The following is a 23,522-nucleotide window of genomic DNA, read 5'->3' on the forward strand; positions in this document are numbered from 1 at the left end:
CCGCCCAAAGGGCCATGATTCGCATTCTGGGTATCGTTTTGATCATTTTTATCCTCATACAGGTAAATACACTGGACTTAATTCTACCAGTTTCTGGTGACAAACTGAGAGGATTGATCATACAGCAGTTAATGAAATAAGGAGGGGAGTCCAAAATCTTCCTTCTGCCATTGCATATCACCAGCATTGGGAACCTTACCACCTACTGGGGAATCAGCTGCATCACTTAAGGGCCAAATTAAAAATTTCTCACTACACCATTGACATTTTGCTCACATTGGGAGGGAACACCATCTTGGCCAAGTCTATAATCCCTTCACAGTTTTAATCAATTCTTATCAAGGCACCTCGGAGTCTCCTCATTTTCAACCTAAAAGGGGAAACCTCTTATTTTTAAACTAATTACATCCCCTAAATGTCCCCTAATTATCATCATCCTCTCAAGAGGAATCATCCTCCCAATGTCCATCAATTCATGTCTCCTCAGTATTCCAAGCCAGTCTCACACAATTTTTTAAAAAATTGCTCATAAATGATCATGAAAAAAATTGGTTTTGTTAAATAGTACATTACATTGAAACATTCACAAGATGACAAAAGAGTAGGTGCAGACCTGCAGCAGTGGGATGAAGTCTTCCTGTTCTAGATAGTTACAGCCTGGTTTGGCAAGAAGATAAACAAACTTAGATGCATCATCATAGTAGTTCTGCAGTACTCTGTGAAAGATAGAACATTGCACATATTACTCAGGGACAGTTAAAAAAAAACACATTTTGTACAGATCAACAAATAGTCCTGCCTTAGATCTTTTTTCATTTCATCTTATATTAATGTCCTCTTTCTATACTAATCAACCACTAAAGACAAACTGTTTCCATCCAATGGATCTAAAAGGCTCACAGGAATGAACAGGTGTCTAAGCCAAAAGCTCTTTTAAAGAACTGGCACAGGCCCATGGGTTGAATCTCCTCCTTTCTGCGCTGAGATTCAATGATTACTTCACCAATTGAAAAAACTGAATCAAATCACCTCATTGATTCCCTCTTAAACTGTCCAATGTCACAATAAATTTTAAAAAATTTCTATTAAATTTTTCTAGTAACTTTGTATTCCTCACTCTGTTCAATCACTCTATGATCTTTGTGTGAAATGATCTGCCTGTACTGCTTGCAAAACAAAACTTTTCATTGTTGTGTAACTGACCAAAAAGTTGAGAAATTGTGCCTCCAGCAGCCTTCTTGGTTAAATATAAAAAATCTTGAAGTATTATTTGAAAGTGGAGCAGGGATGTTATCCCTGGTGACCGGGTGAAGAACTATTCCTCCAACACCATCATTTAAAAAAAATCTTTACCGTACCATTATCAAATAGTTTTTCACGGCAGCTTGCTGTGTGCATATTGGCTACTGTACTTCAAACAAACTTCATTAAGATATCCAGTTGTCAGAAACAGCACTATAGAAATGGAAGCTTTACTTTCTCCTTTAGTTTTGTACTCTTATCACCTAGATTAGATAATGTTAATAAGAAAGATGAATTTGTCTACATTATTCATTAACTATCCACCTTAAAGGCAATTTCAAAAATCTAACAATGTTGACTTTGTCTCAGTGTAAGTTTTCGCATTTATCAATTTAGTTTTTTTAAGTTCTGAGGATTACAATCAAATGGAACTTTCGAATTCTAGCCAGGTATTAGCATGAAATTAAAGTGTAATTCACCTCTGCTGAAGCTCAGACATCATTCAGATAATCAAAGCCATTATCCTACAGTTGCAAGATAAAACATCAAAGAAGGTCCCAAAAGTAAAAACAAAGTTTTATATCCATATTATTCAGTCTGTCAAGTGAAATTTGCCTTTCCACCTCAGTTTATAAAATATAGGAAGCAGTTTGTCTTATATTAAGCAGTATAGTTTACAGTTTGCAACATTTTCACTACCCGTGTATTCCTTATATTACATTAAACGACTCAAATTACCATTAGATATTTTTGACCTTTGTGAAGGGCATACTTATAAGTATAGTATGCACATTATTGCTTGGTGACAATAGATCATAACAGGTTTTCCAGAATCCTAATGTTTTCATTGACCCAGTGGAAAATGTTCATGACATGAGCCAAGAATTTGAAAAGGCCATTTTACCTATCGCATTTTATCCCCCGATCACTCAATCCCCAAGAAATTGACATTTACACATAAGATTCAGCTTGTGTTTCTTCCTCTGCTAAACTATCTGCAAGACTGTTTCAAACATACATAAGAGTAAAAATCATTGATCTTTAATAGCAATTTAGAAATTTTTCATGTTAAATTCAAACTTGTTTATTGCTAGATTAATTAAGCGACAACTTTGATAAATTTAACGGAAGTTAAAGCAACATACTAAGGAACTAAGGATTTGATATTATATCCACTAGGATTTGAAAGGAAGTTTTATGAACTAAAAGCTAAAATCAAAAGAAAAGTAAACAGAAGTCCTGGAAAGAAAATTTCCAGATTAAAATAGGAGATTAAATGAAATACAGATCAATTTTGAAAGGAAACTTTTATTCTTTCTGGGATGTGGGTCAATACTGTGGCCTTTCCTTAATTGCCCTTGGGATTGAACCTGTTGGGATTTTAGAAAAATTAATGGGAGCTTCATGGTCATCAGTATCAAGATTAGCTTTCAGTTCCAGGCGTACCAGCTGAATTCAAATTCCACCAGCTGCCAACCCGTGATTTGATTTATTATTTTCACACGCACCTAATTACAGTGAAAAGTTTCGTTTTCCAAGCAGTACAAGCAGATCATTCCACACAAAGATCACTGGGTGATCGAACAGAGTGAGGGATAAAAAGTTACAGCCCCAAAGAAGGTGCACAAAAATCAAGATCAACATTAGATTTGAAATTTGAGAGGCCCATTCAAAAGTCTAATAACAGGTGGGAAGAAGCTGTTGTTGAACCTCTTGCTACCAAGTTACTAGTCCAGTGACATTACCACTATGCTACAGTTTCCCTGTGATCAGACAATGTCCTGGATCACAGGGTTTAGAATTGCCAGCTTGATGTCTGATGATGGGATTCCAATTCAGTTTAAACTGATAAGAAGTTTTTCACTGACAGCCATGAAGATCCTGTAAAGCCACATTTAAGAATAAAAGAGCAATTCAAACAAAAGGAATCAGGATAGTATAAATTTCTTGCACATCCCCTTCACTTCATCACTGGTGGGTTGTGCCTTGCACTATCTGAAGTTAACTCCTAGACTTCACTCATTCGACATTTTTTCCTTTCTAATTCCCTTTCTTCCTTGAACATATATTTCAGCAACACGTTTCATCAGATAATATCTTTTGACATCGAGCAAGCTGCTTCACAGAAGTGTATACAAACAAAATTTCTGATCAGTTGACACAGGAGGAGATTAGGACAGGTAATCAAAAACCTGGTTAAAGAGTTAGGTTTGAATGATCATATTAAGGGAGGACAGAGAAATAGGAAGCAGAGGTCTTTAGGGAGGGAATTCCAGTCACGAGCTAGCTGAAAGCAGGACTGCCAACGACAGAGTAAATTAAAATTGGGAATGCACAGAAGGCCATAGTTGGAGGAGTACAAAAGTCCCCCTGACCAAAATTACAGACGCCATCCTATGTGCCTCTTTGTTTGGTTTGGAGTTCAGTTTGAATTGACTATGCTTCTATATAGTACCTTGGGATGTTTCTCTCTGTTAATGATGCTAATAAATACAAATTGTTTTTAAACCTATGGCTCTGTTCAAACTGCCTTCTAAACATAAACCACGCCAGCTTGCAAGAAATGAACCTGCCCGAAAGCCGTGTGGAGAGGATTGGTTTGATGGGCGCAATAAGATTAATCTGTTTTAGGATTGTTTCACATTTCTAAACAACATTCAGGCAACTTCGTATCTCATTGTAAAAGCAACAACATGTAAAAAAAAGTGACTTATCTAAACGACTAAATCAAATAAGTGAAAAGAATCGACGTAGTTAACTGTGGCTCAAGGATACGCTTCTTTCCTCACATTTAGAAGATAATGACTTCAAGCCCATTTTCAAGAGAGATACATATATACACAATCCAGATTAATACTTCAAACAGGACAGAGTGAGTGCTGCACTGGCAGATGTGCCATTCTCTCTTTAAACCAGGCTCCCATTTGCTCTCTCTCAGAAAACATAAATGATTCCCTGGCAGTTTTGAAGAACAGAGGAGTTTTCCCAATATCTTGACCTTTATTTATATCTCAACTAGCATCACCTCAAACAGATTATCTGGTCAATAATCTTATTGTGGTTTGTGGGATCTTGCTGTGCTCATAGTTCAATGCAACAGTTTAAAGAAGTGCCCAGTTGGCTATAAAGTGGTTTCAGACATCTGGAGGTCATGCAAGGTGCTGTAGTCATTTTCCATGAATGTGAGGTACACGCATCCTTATATATTACCTGCTGGTGACTGCAATAGCGAAACACAGGACAGGGCTGATACTCACTTTCTCCACATTGTTACAAAAGAGCGTACAGACACAAATCCTGTCCGTTCTCCACCAGCAGAAATGAACATGGGGGCTTTCCAGTACAAAGGACAGGCGCATGCCTGAAATAAAAAACAAAAATCCAACTCCATATATAGCTTACCTTTCACAGAAGCCAAAAAGGAATGATGAATCTTTGGATAAATCTATAACAAATATATTTAAAATAAACTGGGGTTTTCACTGCAATTTAGCTGATATTGGTTGTGATAAAAGCATGCTTTATTTCTTCAATTGCCCAACATTTTGAAACTTTCTCCACCCACATTTGTCCTTTCACTCCTCTAAGCTGGGTTTCAATACAGCCTGAATGATTGATTCTGTATAATGACAGGTTTTAAAAAAAAAACTAGTATTTACTCCGTACATTAATGTAAACCCTGGTTTATATTAAAGTCTAACAGTGAAATGATTATTTTACGAAGCTGACTATTTCTAAACAGATGGTAGCAGTGGTGCAGTAAAAGAAATGCTACAGGTCTCAGCCTGGATATGAAAAAAGTCATTTTACTTTACCCACTCTACCTTATGATGATGTCTGGTAGAAAATGGAAACATTAGAATCAAAAGCATTGGACTTCGGTTAAAAGAGATTTATGAAATATTTTGGCTTGTATTAATAATTGCATCACTGGGTTACTTTGAGGATTTTTTAAAAAGTTCTCTTCTTGGTTTGGCTAAAATAAATTTAAGTTTGTTGAATGATAAATTTTTAAGGTTTATAGGATCCAATATTACTCTCTCCTTTCTTCTGACAAAGAGACTCAACCCAAACCTACCTTAGTTAATGAGAGACTCGCTGAGTCTGATTTTCACACTATTAATCAAAATGTTGGGGGGCAGGCATTAGCTGGACACCAATACAGCAGTTCCACCATCACGATACCATGACCTATCAGGTATCAATCAGCTAAATAAGCGCTGACAAGCAGCTTAGGCGAATTCTTTCACCTATTGCAAGCTTTGTCATTGGCGCTGATGACTGCCAACAGCCAGACCTTGTCAGCTTGTCCAAACAATAGTTGATCAAGGACTATTCCTCAGGGGATCCAGCCGTGAGAAGGTAAGTGTTCTTTATATTCTTCAGCCAGGGTTAGGGTCATATGGAATGTGGGTCAGAGAAGTCAAAGGCAGTGGTAGGAATTCTGCATTGCCCCTCTTGTGCCTTCGATTGCTTCCAGATTGGGGCAATTCCCAGTCAGGAATTTAGCCACTTTTCCAGTCTACCAGGATGACAGGTAATAAAGGCAGTGGTGAGTTGAGGCCCTTAACTGGTGAACAAGGTAAAGTCATTACAATCCCAGAGGAGCATTGGGCTGCTCTCTCAGTAGAGTGAGATGGCTGACATGGGTTTAACCTGAGATTGCTACACCTCAGGTGAGGGGAATGGTCAAGCAGATGGGACCTTTGTGGTGACCTCAGCTGATGTGGGAATTGAACTCATGCTGTTGACACCAATTTGTACATTAAACCAGCTGTGCAGCCAAATGAGCTAACCCTTACCACAAATAGCACCTTAAGGCCCTTTAACTGGCGGAGGGATGGGAATGTGTGGGCGTCACAGTGGTACAGCAGTTAGTACTGCTGCCTCACAGTGCCAGGGACCCGGGTTTGACCGAGCCTTGGCTGACTATGTGGAGTTTGCATGTTCTTGCCGTGTCTGCATGCATTTCTTTGGGTGGTCTGGTTTCCTCCCACAGTCCAAAGATGTTCAGTTTAGGTGGTTTGACCATAATAAGTTGCACCAATATAGTGGCCAGAGATGTGGAGGCTAGGCGGGTTAACGGGCTAGGATGGATACTGTTCAGAGGGTTCATGCTGACCTGATGGGCAGAAAGAGCCTCCACTTGTACTGTAGGGATATTATGATTTGAAGTCCCTAAAGAATATTCTCATATAGCATTTAATTGATATGGATGGGTATGACATGAACTGTGTCGAGAGGGTGATGCTGGAAAAGCACAGAAGGTCAGGCAGTTTCCAAGGAACAGGAGAATCAACGTTTTGGGCAAAAGCCCTTCATCAGGAATCATGACATGAACTGCGTGCTAGGAGTTTATGGAGTTGAAGCAGTTAAGTGCTGAGGGAAACGAACCTCTCCTTTGTGTTGCTAAAATCGTTTTGTCAACCTGTTGGAATTGGTTCTTACTCTTAAGTATTCAATTTATAAATGGGAGAAGGAACTAATTGGTGAGTAATGAGGAGTACTTTTATTTTCTACTCTGCAATCTGCAGTTTATTGCAAATAGTCCTGAAGTCAGGTTAAGGTAAGGCAGTGCAGCTCTGTTGTGTGGAATGGTTATCCTGTGTCACGTGGGGACTTGTGGTTTATTTATTTTTTATTATTTATTAGACTTACAGTGTGGAAACAGGCCCTTCGGCCCAACAAGTCCACACCGACCCGCCGAAGCGCAACCCACCCATACCCCTACATTTACCTCTTACCTAACATTACGGGCAATTTTAGCTTGGCCAATTCACCTGACCCGCACATCTTTGGACTGTGGGAGGAAACCGGAGCACCCGGAGGAAACCCACGCAGACACGGGGAGAATGTGCAAACTCCACACAGTCAGTCGCCTGAGTCGGGAATTGAACCCGGGTCTACAGGCGCTGTGAGGCAGCAGTGCTAACCACTGTGCCACCGTGCCGCCCAATACCAGCATATGTGCGGGAACTGTCACTGGTTGCAGGCACTTGTGCTGTAGGTTTTTAGAGCTTGAACAGCAGCTGGAGACATTCTCGTGCATCTGTGAGGCTTTGGACTTTGCAGATAGCATGTTTAGCTCGGTGATCACACTTCAGGATAGGGGCTTATAGGCAGCTAGGGAATGGGTGACCACCAAGCAGGTGCTGCAGGTGTCCCCTGACATTATTTTGCTTACTAATCTGTTCTGGATACTGGTAAGCACAATGGTTTCACACAGGAATGTGAGTGAGGATAAGCACATGGTACTGCAGGTGCCTCAGCGGTATAGGAGAGACTGAAGAGTGAAAGAGCATTAATGAGAGATACTTGTTAGTTTAGGGAACAGACAGGTGCATCTGCAGCTGTAGACATGACTCCAGGATGATAAGTTCACCCCCTCCCCTTCTGTACGGTATGATTCTATGCATACAGAAATAAGAGGGCACACAAATGCATTGCTGAAAATAAAGTGGGAGCACTTCAGATTCTCAGGACACTATCTGGCTATGGGTGAGATGGTACCCATCACAGCCAGATAGATTGCACCTAAACAGAGTCAGGACTAAATTCCTGGCAGGGTGTTTTATCAGTGCAGCTGGGGAGGGTTGTAGCTACATTAGCATGGGTGGGGAACAAGGAGTATATAGAGGAATACCAGGGTGAAATATAGGGAGAGACCATTAACATCAGAGTAGAGAAGAGTATGTTTTACGTAGCATTAGAAGTAAGGAGAAACCTAAACCAGGACTTTGGTGTATGAATGTGAATGCACAGTGTATAGTAAATAAGATTGGAGAGCTATAGGTGCATTTTGCCATATGGAATTATGGTATTGCAGTCATTACAGACACCTAGCTCAATGAGGACCAGGACTGGGATATTCTTGGAAGCAAGATATTCAGAAAAGATAGGTGAAGAAGAAAGAGGGTGAGGGGGTTGCTGGTATTGATTATGGAGAGCATTGCTGTGCTAGAGAATGAGAATGTCTCAGAGGATTCAAGAACAAAATCAATTTAGTGAGCGCCAAGGAACAGAAAAGGTGCAATTACACTGCTTGGTGTAGTCTATAGATCATTGATTAGTGGAAAGGATGTAGAGGGACAAATTTGCAAGGCAGTTACAGAAAGATACAAACATTATTGTGCTGTTATAATGGACAATTATCCAAATGCAGACTGGAACAGAGGTGGCGGAAAAGCAGAGAGGTAAGCATTTTTCAGTTGTATTCAGGATTATTTTCTACAGCAATGTGTGTCCAGTCTATTGACAAAGAACACAATACATGATCTGTTTCTTGGAAATGAGGTAGGCCAAGGAGATCAAGTGTCAGTGAGACAAGGATTAATTTATAAGGTTTAGAATGATGGCGGACAATTCAGAGTAAGAATTATTAATTAGAAGAGAGCTGATTTCAATGGGGCAAGAACAGATAGACTGGAACTAAAATTTTTATGGGAAACATTTTAGGCGAATAATGGGCCACCTTCAAAGAAGAGGTGGTCTGGAAAAGGTATATTCCTCAGATGGAAAAGGTAGGGCAAACAAATCCAGGACTCCTTGGATGAATGAGAAAGAAATTAAGATAATGTGGAAAAAATTTACATTTAACATGTGTCAGGACAAAATACAGTTGAGAAACAACCTTAATACAGAACGATCAGAAAGGAGGTGAAAAAAAATGGAGAAGCAAAAAGGTTATGAAGAGAGACTTGGAATTAATATAAAAGCATACCCAAAATATAGGCAGATAAATAGTAAAGGTTTATTAAGAGGAGGAGTAGGGACCAAAATTGGGGATTTACACATGGAGGCAAGAGGCACGACTGAGGTATTAAATTCACACCCTGACTTTTTAAGGGAAGCATCTTCCCCAGCCATACTTACATGTGACAAAAGGTCATTCATCTATCCACTTCTACCTGCAGAGAAGTGATAATAGGGTTTCAATACTGATTGGACTTTTGATAGTGACCTCCCCTCCCCTTATAGGGCAAATCAGTGAATTTATTGTGAGAACTTTTATTTCATAAAATCCTATATTGCTGCAGTGTCAAGTTTATGCTCACAACTGCAGTATATTTGTGCTGTAAGTTACTTGAACATCAATCCAAAGCCTCACGTTCAAATTGCTTGCAAAGCAGCAAATGCAATGTGAGGGAAAAGAAGATCTTCAAAGACTAGTTATGATCTGGAAATGTGATGGAGGCATTCAAGAGGGCATGAGATGATTATTGGAATTGAAACAAGTGCAGCGTATTGTTGAATGGATAGCAGAATGGCAATAAATCATAATGTTAATTTGGAGAACTAGTGCAGACATGGTAGTCCAAATGGGCTCCCTCAGGACCATAGAAACTTTGGTGATTTTAGGGTGAGCTGTAGAGATTTTATTTTAGAATTAGAACCCCTACAGTGTGAAAACAGGCCCTTCGGCCCAACAAGTCCACACCGACCCTCCACAGAGTAATCCACCCAAATCCATTCCCCTACCTTATATTTACCCCTGACTAATGCACCGAGCCTACACATCCCTGAATACTGTGGGCAATTTAGCACGGCTAATTCACCGAACCTGCACATTGTGGGAGGAAATCGGAACACCCAGAGGAAGCACACGCAGACGTGGGGAGAATGTGCAAACTCCACGCAGAGTCGCCCGAGGCGGGAGTTGAAGCCAGGTCCCTGGCACTGTGAGGCAACAGTGTTAACCACTGAGCCACCATCCAGTGGGAGTATCTCTCCAATGTGGGAGAAAGGTGGGAGGATCTCTCCAAGGACCAACTCCTCCCAACATTTCCCTTTCTTGTCACCTCTTACGACACCTCCAGGGAAGGGATCATTCCAGGCAAAGTGCTTTAGTGGAACTGCCCATAATTCCCCAGCATACAGTAGCTGCCAAAATATGGGTGGCAATTCAGACTCACCTGTAACTGACTCAGGTCTTTACCTTACTTATACTACTATACTGTTACCTTGCAGTTAATTTTGTTTTGCCTTTGGTGAAAATATACTGAAACAGGAGTGAGGAGCAAGCACAGCAATCACTACGTGCAATGACTGAAAAATCATGGAATTGAATCAGTTGGGAGCATTTCCATCTGGATCAGAATGTTGCGGCCCATTCAAAGAAACTGGAGTTCAAAATCTAGACACACTTTCTTTCTGTAACTCCTTTCTTTTAAAGTCATTGCTCAAAGGGATAAACCATTGGGCATGATATTTGACAGATTGCAGATGCAATTCTGACCTTGGACTGATGTTCCAGCAACCCAGAGCATAAATATATAGCAGTATCAATTGTAAGCTTAAACGTTTACTTGACAAACTGCAGCAATACAGAACATTATGAAATAAAAGTTGTCACAATAGATTCACTGATCTGCCCTATAACTTGGGGGCGGCGGGAGGAGAGAAGAGGCGCCAAGGTCCTGCAGTGTAGGCAGGGATAAATGATTGACCTCTTGTCACATGCAAGTATAGCTGACGAGGGTGGCAAGCTGAAGTCTAATGATGGAAGATCTCTCAATCTGTAAGAAAAATAATTGGCAGACAAGAATCGACCTTTAAAAAAGTAGTTTAACACCTCCAGTTGGCAATATTTTGCTTTGGAGGCCAGTAACAGTATGCAGATTCCTAATGATATTCATGGCCAATAACTAAACAACCACAACAATAACATTAGTTTGAGAATTCTGGTGGAGTAGATACAAGGGAAAATTTACATTAAACTGGGGAAAAAAAATTTCCTTGTCATGCATGATTTTTGATTAAAACACTTGCCCCTACCTTTGTGATTTTGCCCATTTCATAAATATCAGCTTTCTCATCCTCAAGTTCGGCAAAGGCTGCTTGAACCTTGGAAATGGTCTCGTCGTGGTTGTTAGTAGCACTTGGAAGTCCTTTCGGGAAGTAGAAGCGTGGAATGTTTATGGATACAGGAGTGCTGACAACAACTTTATTTGAAGGGGGAGGACTGGGAGCAATATTTGTCACAGTAGGGGGTGGAGTTCCAGGTTTCTTTTCTTTACTGCTTTGGACCTGTAAAACAAATAACAGAACATGCAACATAAACTCTGCACGTGCTCTCTTCAAAGGTTCCAATGGGTATGGTTTTATATTGTACATACATTAATTAAAATGCTTCTTTCATGTTTAATGGAAATATGTATCACTGATATGGGACCATGTCATGTAGATAAGGAGGCTTTCCAAACTGATGCAAAACATAGGGCACAATGCTGCTTAATCAGAGGAGTAACAATGTTTTATTTAGCATTAAGCTTTATCAGTTCACATTTTGCATATGCTCAAATATTTTATAAGTGCAGTCTCGCTGATGACTGGGCCCTTCCAGAGCAGTCTTTTTGCCAATTTTATTGGCTCAAAGTAAAATAGGTACAGGTCAGGTGGTTGTGAAAGAGATTGGAAATTTGGGAAAGTTCCTGACCCCAAAAATCTCTCTCCATTCAAGAGGTTTCAGGCTGCTATATTTTCATTCCAGTGAGATGTCAGGATGTGGGTGAGATGGAGGTCAGCCTACTGCCTTCAGCGGTAGCCCAAGTAACATTGAAGGCAGACTGTATAGTGAGATAGGGAGGCTAGAAGGACTGCCTTTATTCATTGAGACACCAACTCAATTGTATTCATGTTTGTCAGGCCTCATGTTGCTCTGCCTTGCCCCTATCTCATGTTCACTTCATGGTCCCCACAATTCACCGTGTACCTCATATCTCTTTTCATCCTTTTATAATTCATGCCTCATGAATCCTCCATATACATTCTTTCAATATCACCATGTAGAGATAAACAATTATAATGACATCATCTGGAAATTGTATCTACAAAAGTGGACATCTGCGACTCTTGCACGATCTCCTGATGGAGACATATGGGTCTTCTTTTTCCTCTGGTTAGAAATAGTTAAAATGCCCAAGAGTTAATGTAATCTGTGTATAGTTACTGAGTTGGAACAACATTTTGTTCTCAAAAACAAAGGTCTCTTCAGCTAAGATTTATTATTGTCTATTCTCCATCACAAACTGCTGAATTGCCCCTTAGATTAGCACTGGAAAGAGGATTGGTGACTGTACTCTACTCCAACCACAAGGCATCAATGACATTTTATTGTAACAAGAGGACAACAATGACCTTCTCATTGTTGTTATAACATCACCTACTTACTCAACTCACCATAGTATTTGCGGACCCACCTCACCCATTGGCAAATTCCCACCCCCCGCCACGAGGTGCACACCCACCTCAGCCAATCACCCATCCCTGCCCACCTTGCATCCTACCAACTCACCCTTCTGCTACCACTCACTCATCTATATATTGACTCTTTGATCTACTCAGTGACCGTCAGAGTTGGAAAGATGTACAGCAAGGAAACAAAAACTTTGGTCCAACTTGTCCATGCTGACCAGATATCCTAACCTAATCTAGTCCCGTTTACTAGCACTTGGTCTATATCCCTGTAAACTCTATTCATATACCCATCCAGATGTCTTTTAAATTCTGTACTTGTATCAGCCTCCACCAATTTCCCCCTGGCAGCTCATTTCATACATGCTCATTCTTCCATGTGAAATCGTTGCCTCTTAGGTCCCTTTTAAATCTTACCTGTCTCACCCTAAACCTATGCCCTCTAGTTTTGGACTTCCCCACCCTAGGGAAAAGATTTGTCTATTTACCTTATCCATGCCCCTCACGATTTTATAAACCTCTATGGAGGTCACCCCTCAAACCTCCGACGCTCCAGGGAAAACAGTCCCAGCCTATTCAACTTCTCCCTATAGCTCAAATCCTCAAACCCTGGCAACATCCTTGTAAATCTTTCCTGAATCCTTTCAAGTTTCACAACATCATTCTGATTCTGCACTCTTATTTTCTTTGTAATTCATGCATAGGATCTGGGCTGGACCAACATTTATTTCCTATCCCCAATGACCCTTGAGAAGGTAGTGGTGAGTTGCCATACTCAATATAGAGCTGCTAATATCATAAAAGGGGTGCAGGTCCTGAATTCCCCTGCCTGTAAACTCCACTCTGACAGAATTCTTAAAGCTATGCTGCAACTTTTACAAAAGGTCTGCTCAGAAGATCCCAGTGAAAATCCACAGCAGCTCAAGGTGAGGGAATCTATGAGCCCAGTGGCAATTGACTATGTCTGGTCCCATGTAGAAGCATAAAGTAGCAGCATTACAAAATTCACAACGAAAAAGTAGTAACTACAAATCATCTCATCGCTTGTATATTACTTTCACCGAAATGATATTGAGTCATTGCAGTTCTGCCTCCCGACCAAAGAATTTTTGACATGCACCTTCCTAATTAAGACCCTGCCACTTTAATCATGACTGTAATATTTAGCAGGAAGCCGGGTGCAGATCTGAGGTTCAGAACAGCAGGGAATGTTGTTAAAAGAATTCCATGGCACCAACATAAGATTGAAGATCTCGAAGACAACACGCTGCAGACGCCGGGGGCGGCTTTCCTGTTTGGGAAGTGCGCCGCTTGCACGAGTTTGCTAGAAAGTGAGAAGCCCCAGGCAGCAGCGGGCACAACTCAGTGCCGCCTGTCCCGCAAACCAGTGATGAAGTAGGAACTGTGGACCCGACATCCGATTGTATCCAGGATGGTTGGCCAGTCAGGAGAGGTACATCACATTCACTCCAGTGTTTTACTGCACAAGGGAACAAAGCTTAGATTTTCATGAACACTTCCTGGGATGAAACCCTTCCCTCGGGTAGTCCTACAGTAGGTAAGGGAAAGGATTCTGCTCATTCATCATTACAAATCAATTAAAAGGGTGAAAAGTCACTCCCCATATCCAGAGTAAGGAGTACTAAATCTCCATATTATTCAACTAACGCGGGCAACGTAAATCAGATAAAAAGACAAGACACAATAAACTCCACAGACTCCCTTCAGACTTTAACCCTTTGAGAGCTCGAAAATGCTGCCACGCACCTTTTTTCTTTCGTATAGCATCTGCAGAAATTACTTTCTGTAAATTCTGAATGACAGACATGGTGAAGAGTAAGGGGAAAAACGGACAGAAACCATCGACAGTGCTTTGGAGTGAAGAGCCAATGCTGGAGCCCAGCGAGAGCCCGGGGACAGAGAATGCTGCTCCTGCTGCTGTCCTCAAAGGGTTAAAGTGTTAAAACCAGGGCCACTGGACCAGGTCCAAGGCGAATGCAGGCTGGAGTGCGCGGAGAGGTTTGAGTTTGCAGTTTGCGACTGAGCACCGTCTATCTCCCAGCACATTATTCACTGCTCCATTCATTGCCGAGGAAAGATTGAACAAAGAAGCTGATTAAACCCCCTCCCTTTCCTCTCAGGACCCCAGTGTACCACAAAGATGCCTGCACTGAAATAAACTTATCTCCACCCTGAAGTGGTTAACCACAAAACGAATTGGGATTAAACAAATGGCAACATTTACCGGGTGGGGTTAAATTGTCAAATTTGCATCCTTCTAATATCATTGTGGTCAGGCTTCCTTTCATCCCACAATTTGCCACCTTTTCAGATTCCAGCTTGGCTTTGTTTAGATCAGAGTGGTGCTGGAGAAGCACAGCGGGTCAGGCATCATCAGCTGATGAAGGGCTTTTGCCCGAAAGGTCGGTTTTCCTGCTCCTCAGATGCTGCCTGACCTGCTGTACTTTTCCAGCACCACTCTGATCTAAACTCTGGTTTCCAGCATCTGCAGTCCTCACTTTTGTCCAGCCTGGCTTGCCTACCCATTGTTGCTTATCTTAACTCACCTCCTTTTATGGAGAGTTGATCTGGGGATACAGCTCTCCAACATTGTGCATACGAGACCATATATAAATGGTAACATGTTTGCAATGTGATATTTTAATGCAACCATTAAAACATTTAATTGTAAAACAGTTTTTTTTCTGGATTTTGTACCAATTTTGTGGTGAGGGTTAGTGGGTAAGATTTCCAAAACATTTAAAATACAACTTTGAAGTGCTCCTAACATAGCGTTTGCATTCGCTTTAAACGAAACTGAAGTTACCTTTATTCCCCCCCCCCCCCTTTTCAATTTCACGGTTGGATGAACAAAGTTAAAGTACATGCTCTGCATTTCAGAACTGTGCAAATGAGGCTTTAATCTGGGAGAAAGTGAGGACTGCAGATGCTGGAGATCAGAGTCGAGAGTGTGGTGCTGGAAAAGCACAGCAGGTCAGGCAGCATCCGAGGAGCAGGAGAGTCGATGTTTCAGGCAGGAGCCTGATGAAGGGGTCCTGTCTGAAACGTCGATTTTCCATACACTGCAACAGTGCCTCCTCTTCAAATATTTATCATTATCTGTAAAATGGTTTGGGATACTCTGAGGTTAGGAAAAGTGCATACAAATAGAAATTATTTCTTTCTTTCCATTTGACAAAGGAATAACAAAATGCCATCGTCGTTATTCAACTTTAAAAAGTTGAATTAAACACATATTTAACATATTTATAATGATAAAGATTGTACAGCTTCCACCTTTGCTAGTTCTTCCAGGATACATTTCAGGGCTGATCCAACATCTGTCACATCTATTTTCCTGCCATTTCCCTGTAACACGTGATTTGCCATCTGAATTCTGAGCCGAACAGCCTTTATTTTAAAGAAAATGCAAGTGAAGGATTTTTTGCCCATTAACCACATATTAGCAAGGTTGCTGTTTATTGTCTGTTATTTATTAATTAGTTGACTTCAACATCTCTGATAGTGGAGCATTTTTCTCTGTGGAAAATAACTAATTGTGAACAAACATACTACAGGAAATAATTCTCTTGTCGCAGCACTACAATTCATAAATTCAACCCAATGAAGCCTAACTATTTTCTGTATGGATATTGTATTGCAGGAGCTGGGAGAGGAAGGAAGAAATATCATCGAGCTGTTAGTCTAACTCCTGTTTGAAAGGTGCTTCTTAGTTCAGGATAACAGTTAGTGTGTACAGCATGTTAATCTGCGATACTACTTGTGACATGCTTATAAAAGAAGTACACCAAAGGAGTTATTCTGTTTTGAGAAAGCTTGGGCCGTCTCCCAGGCAGGAGTTCTATCCAGCCTGATTGGTGGTGGACAGAATTAATTCTCTATCTGATAGCCAAAGAACATTGGAGTAGATCAGGAAGAGGTTTAACAACATGGTGTCGGCTGCCAAGGTAGGACTGGCCAGTATTGCACTGCACTAGATCTAATAGGTGGGCATAGTTTGCAAGGCAGGGCTTTCTCCTGCCCTTTTAAATAAAGAGCATTGTCTCTCTTTCCAAGTTTCATACACAAGCCTGAACTGCATTAAGACTGCCATGCAGATTTATATTGTTGTTACAATACTTTCTTTAGAAGTGAAGCCCATAAATCAATCTTGAATAGTACCTGCACAATGCATGTTCATTTACTTGTATAAATGCTAGGATGTAGAGTGGGAACTTGATCCTCATTTTATCAGTGCTCCTCTAACACCTTGAAGCTCATTCTTCACATGTGTTACTGGAAAGTGTATAATACGACAATAAACAAACTGGAGGACAGCATCCTATTTCTAAACCATTTGGATATTTTCAAGTGACCTGTTGGAACCCAAGTGCCTATGAAAGCAGACCAAGATTATATTTTCTCGCAAGGGATAAGGTCTCTCACTTTTGTTTCATTCCTCACATGCATTCATTTTCCCTTGTTGTAAATAATATCCACTCTCTTTATTGGTAAACCCAACAGCCCTCTGCAGGTTTCACCACACCATATGTCATTCAGTCCTTCTGCAGCAAGAATGAACTCAGGAGTTTTCATTCCAGGGATTTTGATCATTTGTTTATCAGGTGAGAGACAGTAGTGAATAGGTAGACAAGTAGGAGGCTGGGAGAACATAGCAAACCTGGCACCGTCAGGAGGTGGAGAAGTCGACATTTCAGGTCTAACCCTTCAGGTAGTCCTGAAGAAGGGTTACACCCAAAAACATTGACTTCTCCACTTACTGATGCTGCCTGGCTTACTGTGTTCTTCCAGCCTCCTGTCTGTCTACCTTGGGTTCCAGCATCTGAATTTTTTTTGTCTCTAAGTAAGTGAACAGGAACAGGAAATGGTAGGTCATGTCCTTCCTCAGCAGCAATATCTGGACTCAACTCATAGGGCATCCATTCAAAATGAGGAGCCATCAAAAAGCAACTTTTTTTGCTGTTATTGGGAATTGAGCCAAGGACAGGCATAGTTCCCCATCTTGCCATGTAGTGCAAATTCTTTTAAATTCTCTATCAAAGTTATTGCTTTGAGTTCAGTCAAAACCTTTAAATGTTTGAAACAATCAAAAACTCTATATTTAAAATGTTATATCTTATTGTTACATACCCAGGACTGGATTTTAACACTTCTCCTGCTGACAGGTTTCAAGGTGGTGAGGGTACCTAAAATCTAGTGGGTGGTCTGCTTGCCAGTGACCAACATGCCCTTGTCCCCATCACAATTTTCCCAGTCACGGGTGCAGAGTTGGATTAAGCTGTGGCAGTAAATACCCTTGTGAAGTCACCAGCCTGGCAGGTTTCCCTCCTTAACTGGACCGAATTAGAGCATTCCTTATAAGGTCTTAACCACCCACATTCTTTTTTCCAGCCATGTCTTCTCCAGGTCCAAACCACACTACACTTGCCAAAGTACACCAACTTGGCAACTGGCAAGACATTCAATCACTTGCAATGCAATCCATCCAAATTTCAAAACTTTATACATCATATATGTATAGATTACACATGTTTCACCACAATCTGAAATTCAAAACCCTTGAAGGAAGTAATGAAACTCTTACAAATGTACATTCAAAATGTTTTTTTGTCTAAAGGCACGGTGGCTCAGTGGTTAGCATTGCTGACTCAATTCCAGCCTCGAGTGACTGTCTGTGTGGAGTTTGGACATTCTCACCGTGTCTCTGTGGGTTTCCTCTGGGTGTTCCAGTTTCCTCCCATAATCGAAAGATGTGCAGGTTAGGCGAATTGGCCATGCTAAATTGCCCATAGTGTTAGGTGCATTTGTCAGGGCTAAGTATAGGGTAGGGGAATGGATCTGGGTGGGTTACCCCTCAGATGGTCGGTGTGGATGTGTTGAGCCAAATTGCCTGATGCTGCAGTTTTCAAGGGATGAAACTTTTTGACTGGCTTCACACAGAGAAATAATATCGACCATTTTGTCTTGAAGGAATTATTTGGATTGGACCACTGTGTGGAGTTTGGGATAGCAATTTTCCACCAAATTTTGCACCGTTTCTTGCAGAGAACTGCCTATACTTTGCTGAGCAGCACATCCTAACAATATGACCAAGTCTGGAAAATTAATCTTTGACAACGTCTGGTAGGAAACTGTTATCAATAGATATCTGCTAGGTAAGAGAGTTAGGGCAGGAAATAAAGACCAGGCAGAGACCTGCCTTGTTCTAACTGAACGGTGGAGCAGAACTGAAGGATTGAAAGGTCTTTTCTCATTTACATGTTAGAAGCTGTAGAATTATTTCATCCCATAGAAAATGTAAAATGAGTTAAAAGGGGAAAGGAGGGGGGGGGCTGGAATCTGAAATAAACAAAAGGGGCACTAAATCAATGCAATTGAAATCTCAGAGGAGAAAAATATCCAGAGTGGAAAACCCAAAAAGAAAGAAAACAGAAATAGCAGTTGGAATAAATACAGTATTACACTGACTAAAAATAGCAAGCAGCTGTAGAGAGATTAACAGGAAGGCTTTGTGACAATAAACAGTACATATTTCAGATAACAAATTCCTATCTGTACTGTTACAAAGCCATGCTTTCTGTCAAAAATGGCTTTGTGTATTAACTGGCAGAAAACCATAGATTGAGTTTTACAAGATCGAAACTTCATTCTGGTCAGTTAAGATAGCAGTTTATAAGATGATTTAACATCTTCATGATTGTACCTGACACATTTCAAAGACATTAAGTGAAATCAATTTGTCTGGAAAGCCTCAGAAGAGAAAAAAATACTTTAAAGAAGTGTGAATTGGGTCATCTCCTAACTCTTCACAGGACATCTAATCACTAGGTGTTTTCACTTGGGTGGGGACTATGTCTTAAGTAAAAGCACCTCTGACACTAAACTCCTGCCAAAAAAGAACTCATTCAACTATAACCTTATCAAATTGAAACCATGGACTTGGAATCCAGAAATTATAGATGTATCTGGGTGACTGGTCAGTTGGGGAGTGTGGATCACGTGATGAGCCAGCTTTGTTGAAGAAGTTGATTTTGTCAGAACAGAAATGAGAACAGAAGAGCCTGAAAACAAATGTCCTCAAGCCCTGTTTGTTATTTGACCATCACACAACAAAAACAGAGTTATTAAAAATAAACCCCCAGCAGCTGCGGGCTCTAGTAGAAAAGATAAATTGACCATCAATATTGTCCAATCCTGGCCTCAATGCCAAGAGAACATAGAGTCCTGCCTGGAACAATCCAGGTTCATCAATCTACAAGAACTATTTACCTTTAATATTTTTATGGGGTTCTAACAAATTTACTTAATTTGTTCTCCTACTCTTTTTGCCTGAACGTGTGGTAGGTGTGTGTGAGTGAACTTCAAGTGCATGTGTACATGAAACTCAGAGGTTTATTTAGACTTGGGATTAATTACAATAAATATTCTGTTCTCTTGTTAATCTACAATGGAATTTGACTGTGTCTGTTACTGTCATAGCATGCAAACAGTAGCAGTCATTGAATTAGCAACAATATCTTGTTAAAAGTCCTGTTATAGTCAAACAACGAAGAGGAAGAGAAGGGCACAATCCTAGCGCCAAGGTTTATAGCAGTAATAAAAATAAAGTTTGCTATAATCCCAGAGATCCATAGGGCTGCTCTCAAAACCAAGGCAGAAAGAATTGAAGCTGGTGGTGAAAAGATTATTTCAGTAGCAATTCCTCACACAGGCTGTAAGATTTCTCCATTGACATCATTGAGACAATGCACACTCACTGCAGAGGTGGTGGCCTGTGTGTGCTGCCTGCCCCAGGGAATCAATGTAGTCTGTGTTGTGTGGTTTTAAAGCAGGGTAACATGAATGAATCACTTCCCCCACCGCCCTCATTATGTGTGTACTTGATATGCTAAGCATTTGTGTGCACAGTTAAAAGAAATGACCAGAAAAAAACCTGAATACAACAGGAAAAACACTGGGGTCATGGTGTCCTAGAAAAAGGGTCTGAATGTGAGAATGTTATGCTTAGTCAAAGATCCCGTGATGAGTTTATTTTTTAATAAACAGAAAGCTTTAAAAGTACATATATTTATAGGAGCACACACCGATAAAAATCCATTTGAGTGCCAAAACGCATGTCAGAACAGAGTATCAATATACAATCCATACTGAGAGATAACACTCACATGAGTATCTTTGTGTGGTTACTCAAATGTCTGACTTTTTTTGAAAACAATAGCTTTAAATGCAATTCAATCTACTCAGCCATCTTTATATCTCCGGCCTAATTTAATGTAATTGATGAAACGACAACAAAATAGTTAAAACACTGACACATATCGCAATCAAACTTGGGCTAGATATTTTCGAATCCATCTGTATAGACATGATATTCCACGTTTGTGGAGCATGTTGGACTTGAACCCAGGCTTCCTGCTTCAGTGTTAGGGACACTACCAGTGCATAATGAGAGCCCTCTAAATATTTTCTAATCAACCAGTTCAGAGATGCTATGATGCATTTCTGGAGCAGTTGGGACTTGAACCCAGGTTTTCTGACTCAGAAGTACCACTGTGCCATAAGAGACCCTAACAAGCTTATTATGTACAGCATCTGTGAGTGAAATGGTCACAATTTAATCCTGGTGACATAAGGCTCCCACAGAGGAATCTGTTCCTGTTTAAAAATTATGACATTAAAACAAGATTTATCATTGACTCTAAAGTTATCTTTTTCAGTGACTAAAAAGTCTTGGCGAACTTAAATTAGCTTATAGTTTTTCAGGGTGTAGTTCACTGATATTCCCTAATCTTTTCTAGATGGGATTTACCTCTGACCTCCTGTTTCTTAACTTGTAAATCATTGAAACTTTCCTCTGGAACCTTTTGTGCTGTGCAGTAATGTCTCTGATTAGTCAGGAAACTGAAACCATACTCCCATTTACACAGTAATGTACAATAGTATCACCAAGAGCTTGGCTTCTTTCACTTGTTATTATGTTTGAACAGAAACTTAAATAAAGGGCACTTTGGAAAGAAACAGGAACATTCAGCTCACATTGTCCATTTAATTCTTCTCATCTGTTGTTCTACAGCTTTTTACTGGACTGAAATGTCTATGATTTTTAAAAGGAAAAAATTAACTTGCTTTACACAATACTGAATGAAAAGACCTGCATTATGAACACTATTTTCTATTAATTCCATATAAACCACTTATTCTTCTGCACAAAAATGTCTGTTTCACTGTTATCTCAGACTTACACTCTGTATACTGGAAGGCCAAATGTTGTGATGCCAACTGTCTTGAAGGTACCTGTCTGATTTGAAATCTACATAAAAATACACCCCACCCTCCACCTTTTCTTCAGACCTGATAAACAGCTAGAAGGATGCATACAGATTCGTTATCTTCACACATGAAGATCACACTTCAGTGGATGTATGACATAACCAGTTCTAATCCTTATACAGTTATCATGACTTGAATGTGCAGCATCACTCTGCAACATGCTGTCGGTCATGACAGGTGGATGTGTGTCATTTATTATAATTGTGTGGCTGAATTCTGGAACTAATGATGTATTTTCAGCATCTGAGTCTGCATTCTTTTTGATGAATATATGCAGTTCTTATGTGTCATTTATTTCTTTGCAAGACTCGATCATTGCTCATAACAACTATCTATGATCTAAGCTGAACACAACATTGTAGCCTTTTGGAGTTTGACTTCCTGCTTTTTTCCTCAATGATATCCTGTCAGAGTTCCAGTTATTTAAAATAAATATTTGCTTCATGGATCAACAAATAGTTAATGAGGGGAAAAGCAGGTCGTCAAATTTCTAATTGTCTTGAGAAATGAAGGATTTAAAAGTAATTCCTCAGGAATTTCAAAGGTCTTGACAAAATTTTTCAAGTTTTAGAAGTCTAGCTTAAAATTTGGGACAACTTCAGTTGACATTGGCATGATTTCAGCTTTTCAAACCAATTAGCTGCCACTAACTAGCTGTCACCAGTAAATGCCATCATTACATATTTTCTTGGGCATAACACTATTGTCAGTATCATATGATTTCAGCGTTCCTTGAGACCTTGTAACATATATACATGAAGATTTGTTTAGGCAGATATCTTGAAGTTTATTAATAACACTAACTATTTACGCAGTTATAAAATATCAATCTTACAAATAGTCTGGGTCATATGCGTACTGCTGCTACTATGGTCACTGCTACAAGAATAATAATAGCAGTAACACTCATGGCAAAACCATATTGCAGCTTTCCATAGTTCCCTATACTCTTCTTTTTGCTATTGTCAGCAGGTTTTGAATCCTTCAGTTTGGTTTCTCAATTAATGGATTCTTCCTTATTTCCTTCTTCCTCCTCTTGCTGATTTTATAGATAGTGGTCTCTGATTTAGAATCTGAAGCCCTCCTCATTTTAATGTTGAGCTCTGCCATGCATCCCAATCCTTAACTTTATAAAGGGCTGTTTATTTATTTTCATCTCCCTCTAGTCCAATTGTTTTGTTGTAATAGTTGCTACCTGCAGCTGAGATCACTGGTACATGATCATGGCTAATACAACTCAAATTCTCCACTGGGGTGGTGGGGGAGAATAAGTGATGCTTATTCTGACATCACAATTCTCTGTCATCACAACTATCAATGAATGTACTTCCAGACTCCATAATAACCCAATAAGACCTGATGTGTAGGGAATTAACTCTATAATAATTGTGCCAATCAATATCAGAGTTGTTAAAGCGAGCAGAATTAAATCACAGGGAGTTTAAAAATGTTTTACCTAATTATAGTGTCTCTTGTCAGAATCTTGCTCCTTTTCACAGTCAGGTTCAGTAACTCCTTCCTTGTTTCTTCATGTTGTTGGGTTCATAAGCTAATTTTTTTTTACCATTTCGGGAAAGGGGGAGTCTAGAAGAGATCAGTGTAATTTTTCATATTGTTGATCTGTGCAAGGATTGCAGTAATTATTTTGCAGTGTTATGATCATATTTCAGTTTGAATTGTATCATTGTCAACTGTATTCCTAAGAACACTTGGAAAGTATTCCAATGATTTTCCAT

At 40.0% G+C, this 23,522-nt stretch overlaps 1 protein-coding gene across 3 annotated transcripts in view; it reads right to left on the reverse strand.

Annotated features, from left to right (window-relative positions):
• Positions 1-23,522, reverse strand: part of ppp2r3a (protein phosphatase 2, regulatory subunit B'', alpha) — a 160,985-nt gene that overhangs the window by 56,214 nt on the left and 81,249 nt on the right. For 2 of the 3 annotated variants that reach the window (XM_060834272.1, XM_060834274.1), the window contains exons 2-4: positions 11,017-11,268; positions 4,500-4,603; positions 614-716 (exon numbers count right to left, since the gene is read on the reverse strand). In XM_060834272.1, coding sequence (XP_060690255.1) covers positions 614-716; positions 4,500-4,603; positions 11,017-11,268 — 459 coding nt within the window. Of the gene's footprint in view, positions 1-613; positions 717-4,499; positions 4,604-11,016; positions 11,269-14,202; positions 14,489-23,522 lie in introns of those variants that run through there. The other variant, XM_060834275.1, reaches the window with a different exon arrangement.

This window comes from Hemiscyllium ocellatum, chromosome 13 (genome assembly GCF_020745735.1).
Source record: "Hemiscyllium ocellatum isolate sHemOce1 chromosome 13, sHemOce1.pat.X.cur, whole genome shotgun sequence".
NCBI lineage: Eukaryota > Metazoa > Chordata > Chondrichthyes > Orectolobiformes > Hemiscylliidae > Hemiscyllium > Hemiscyllium ocellatum.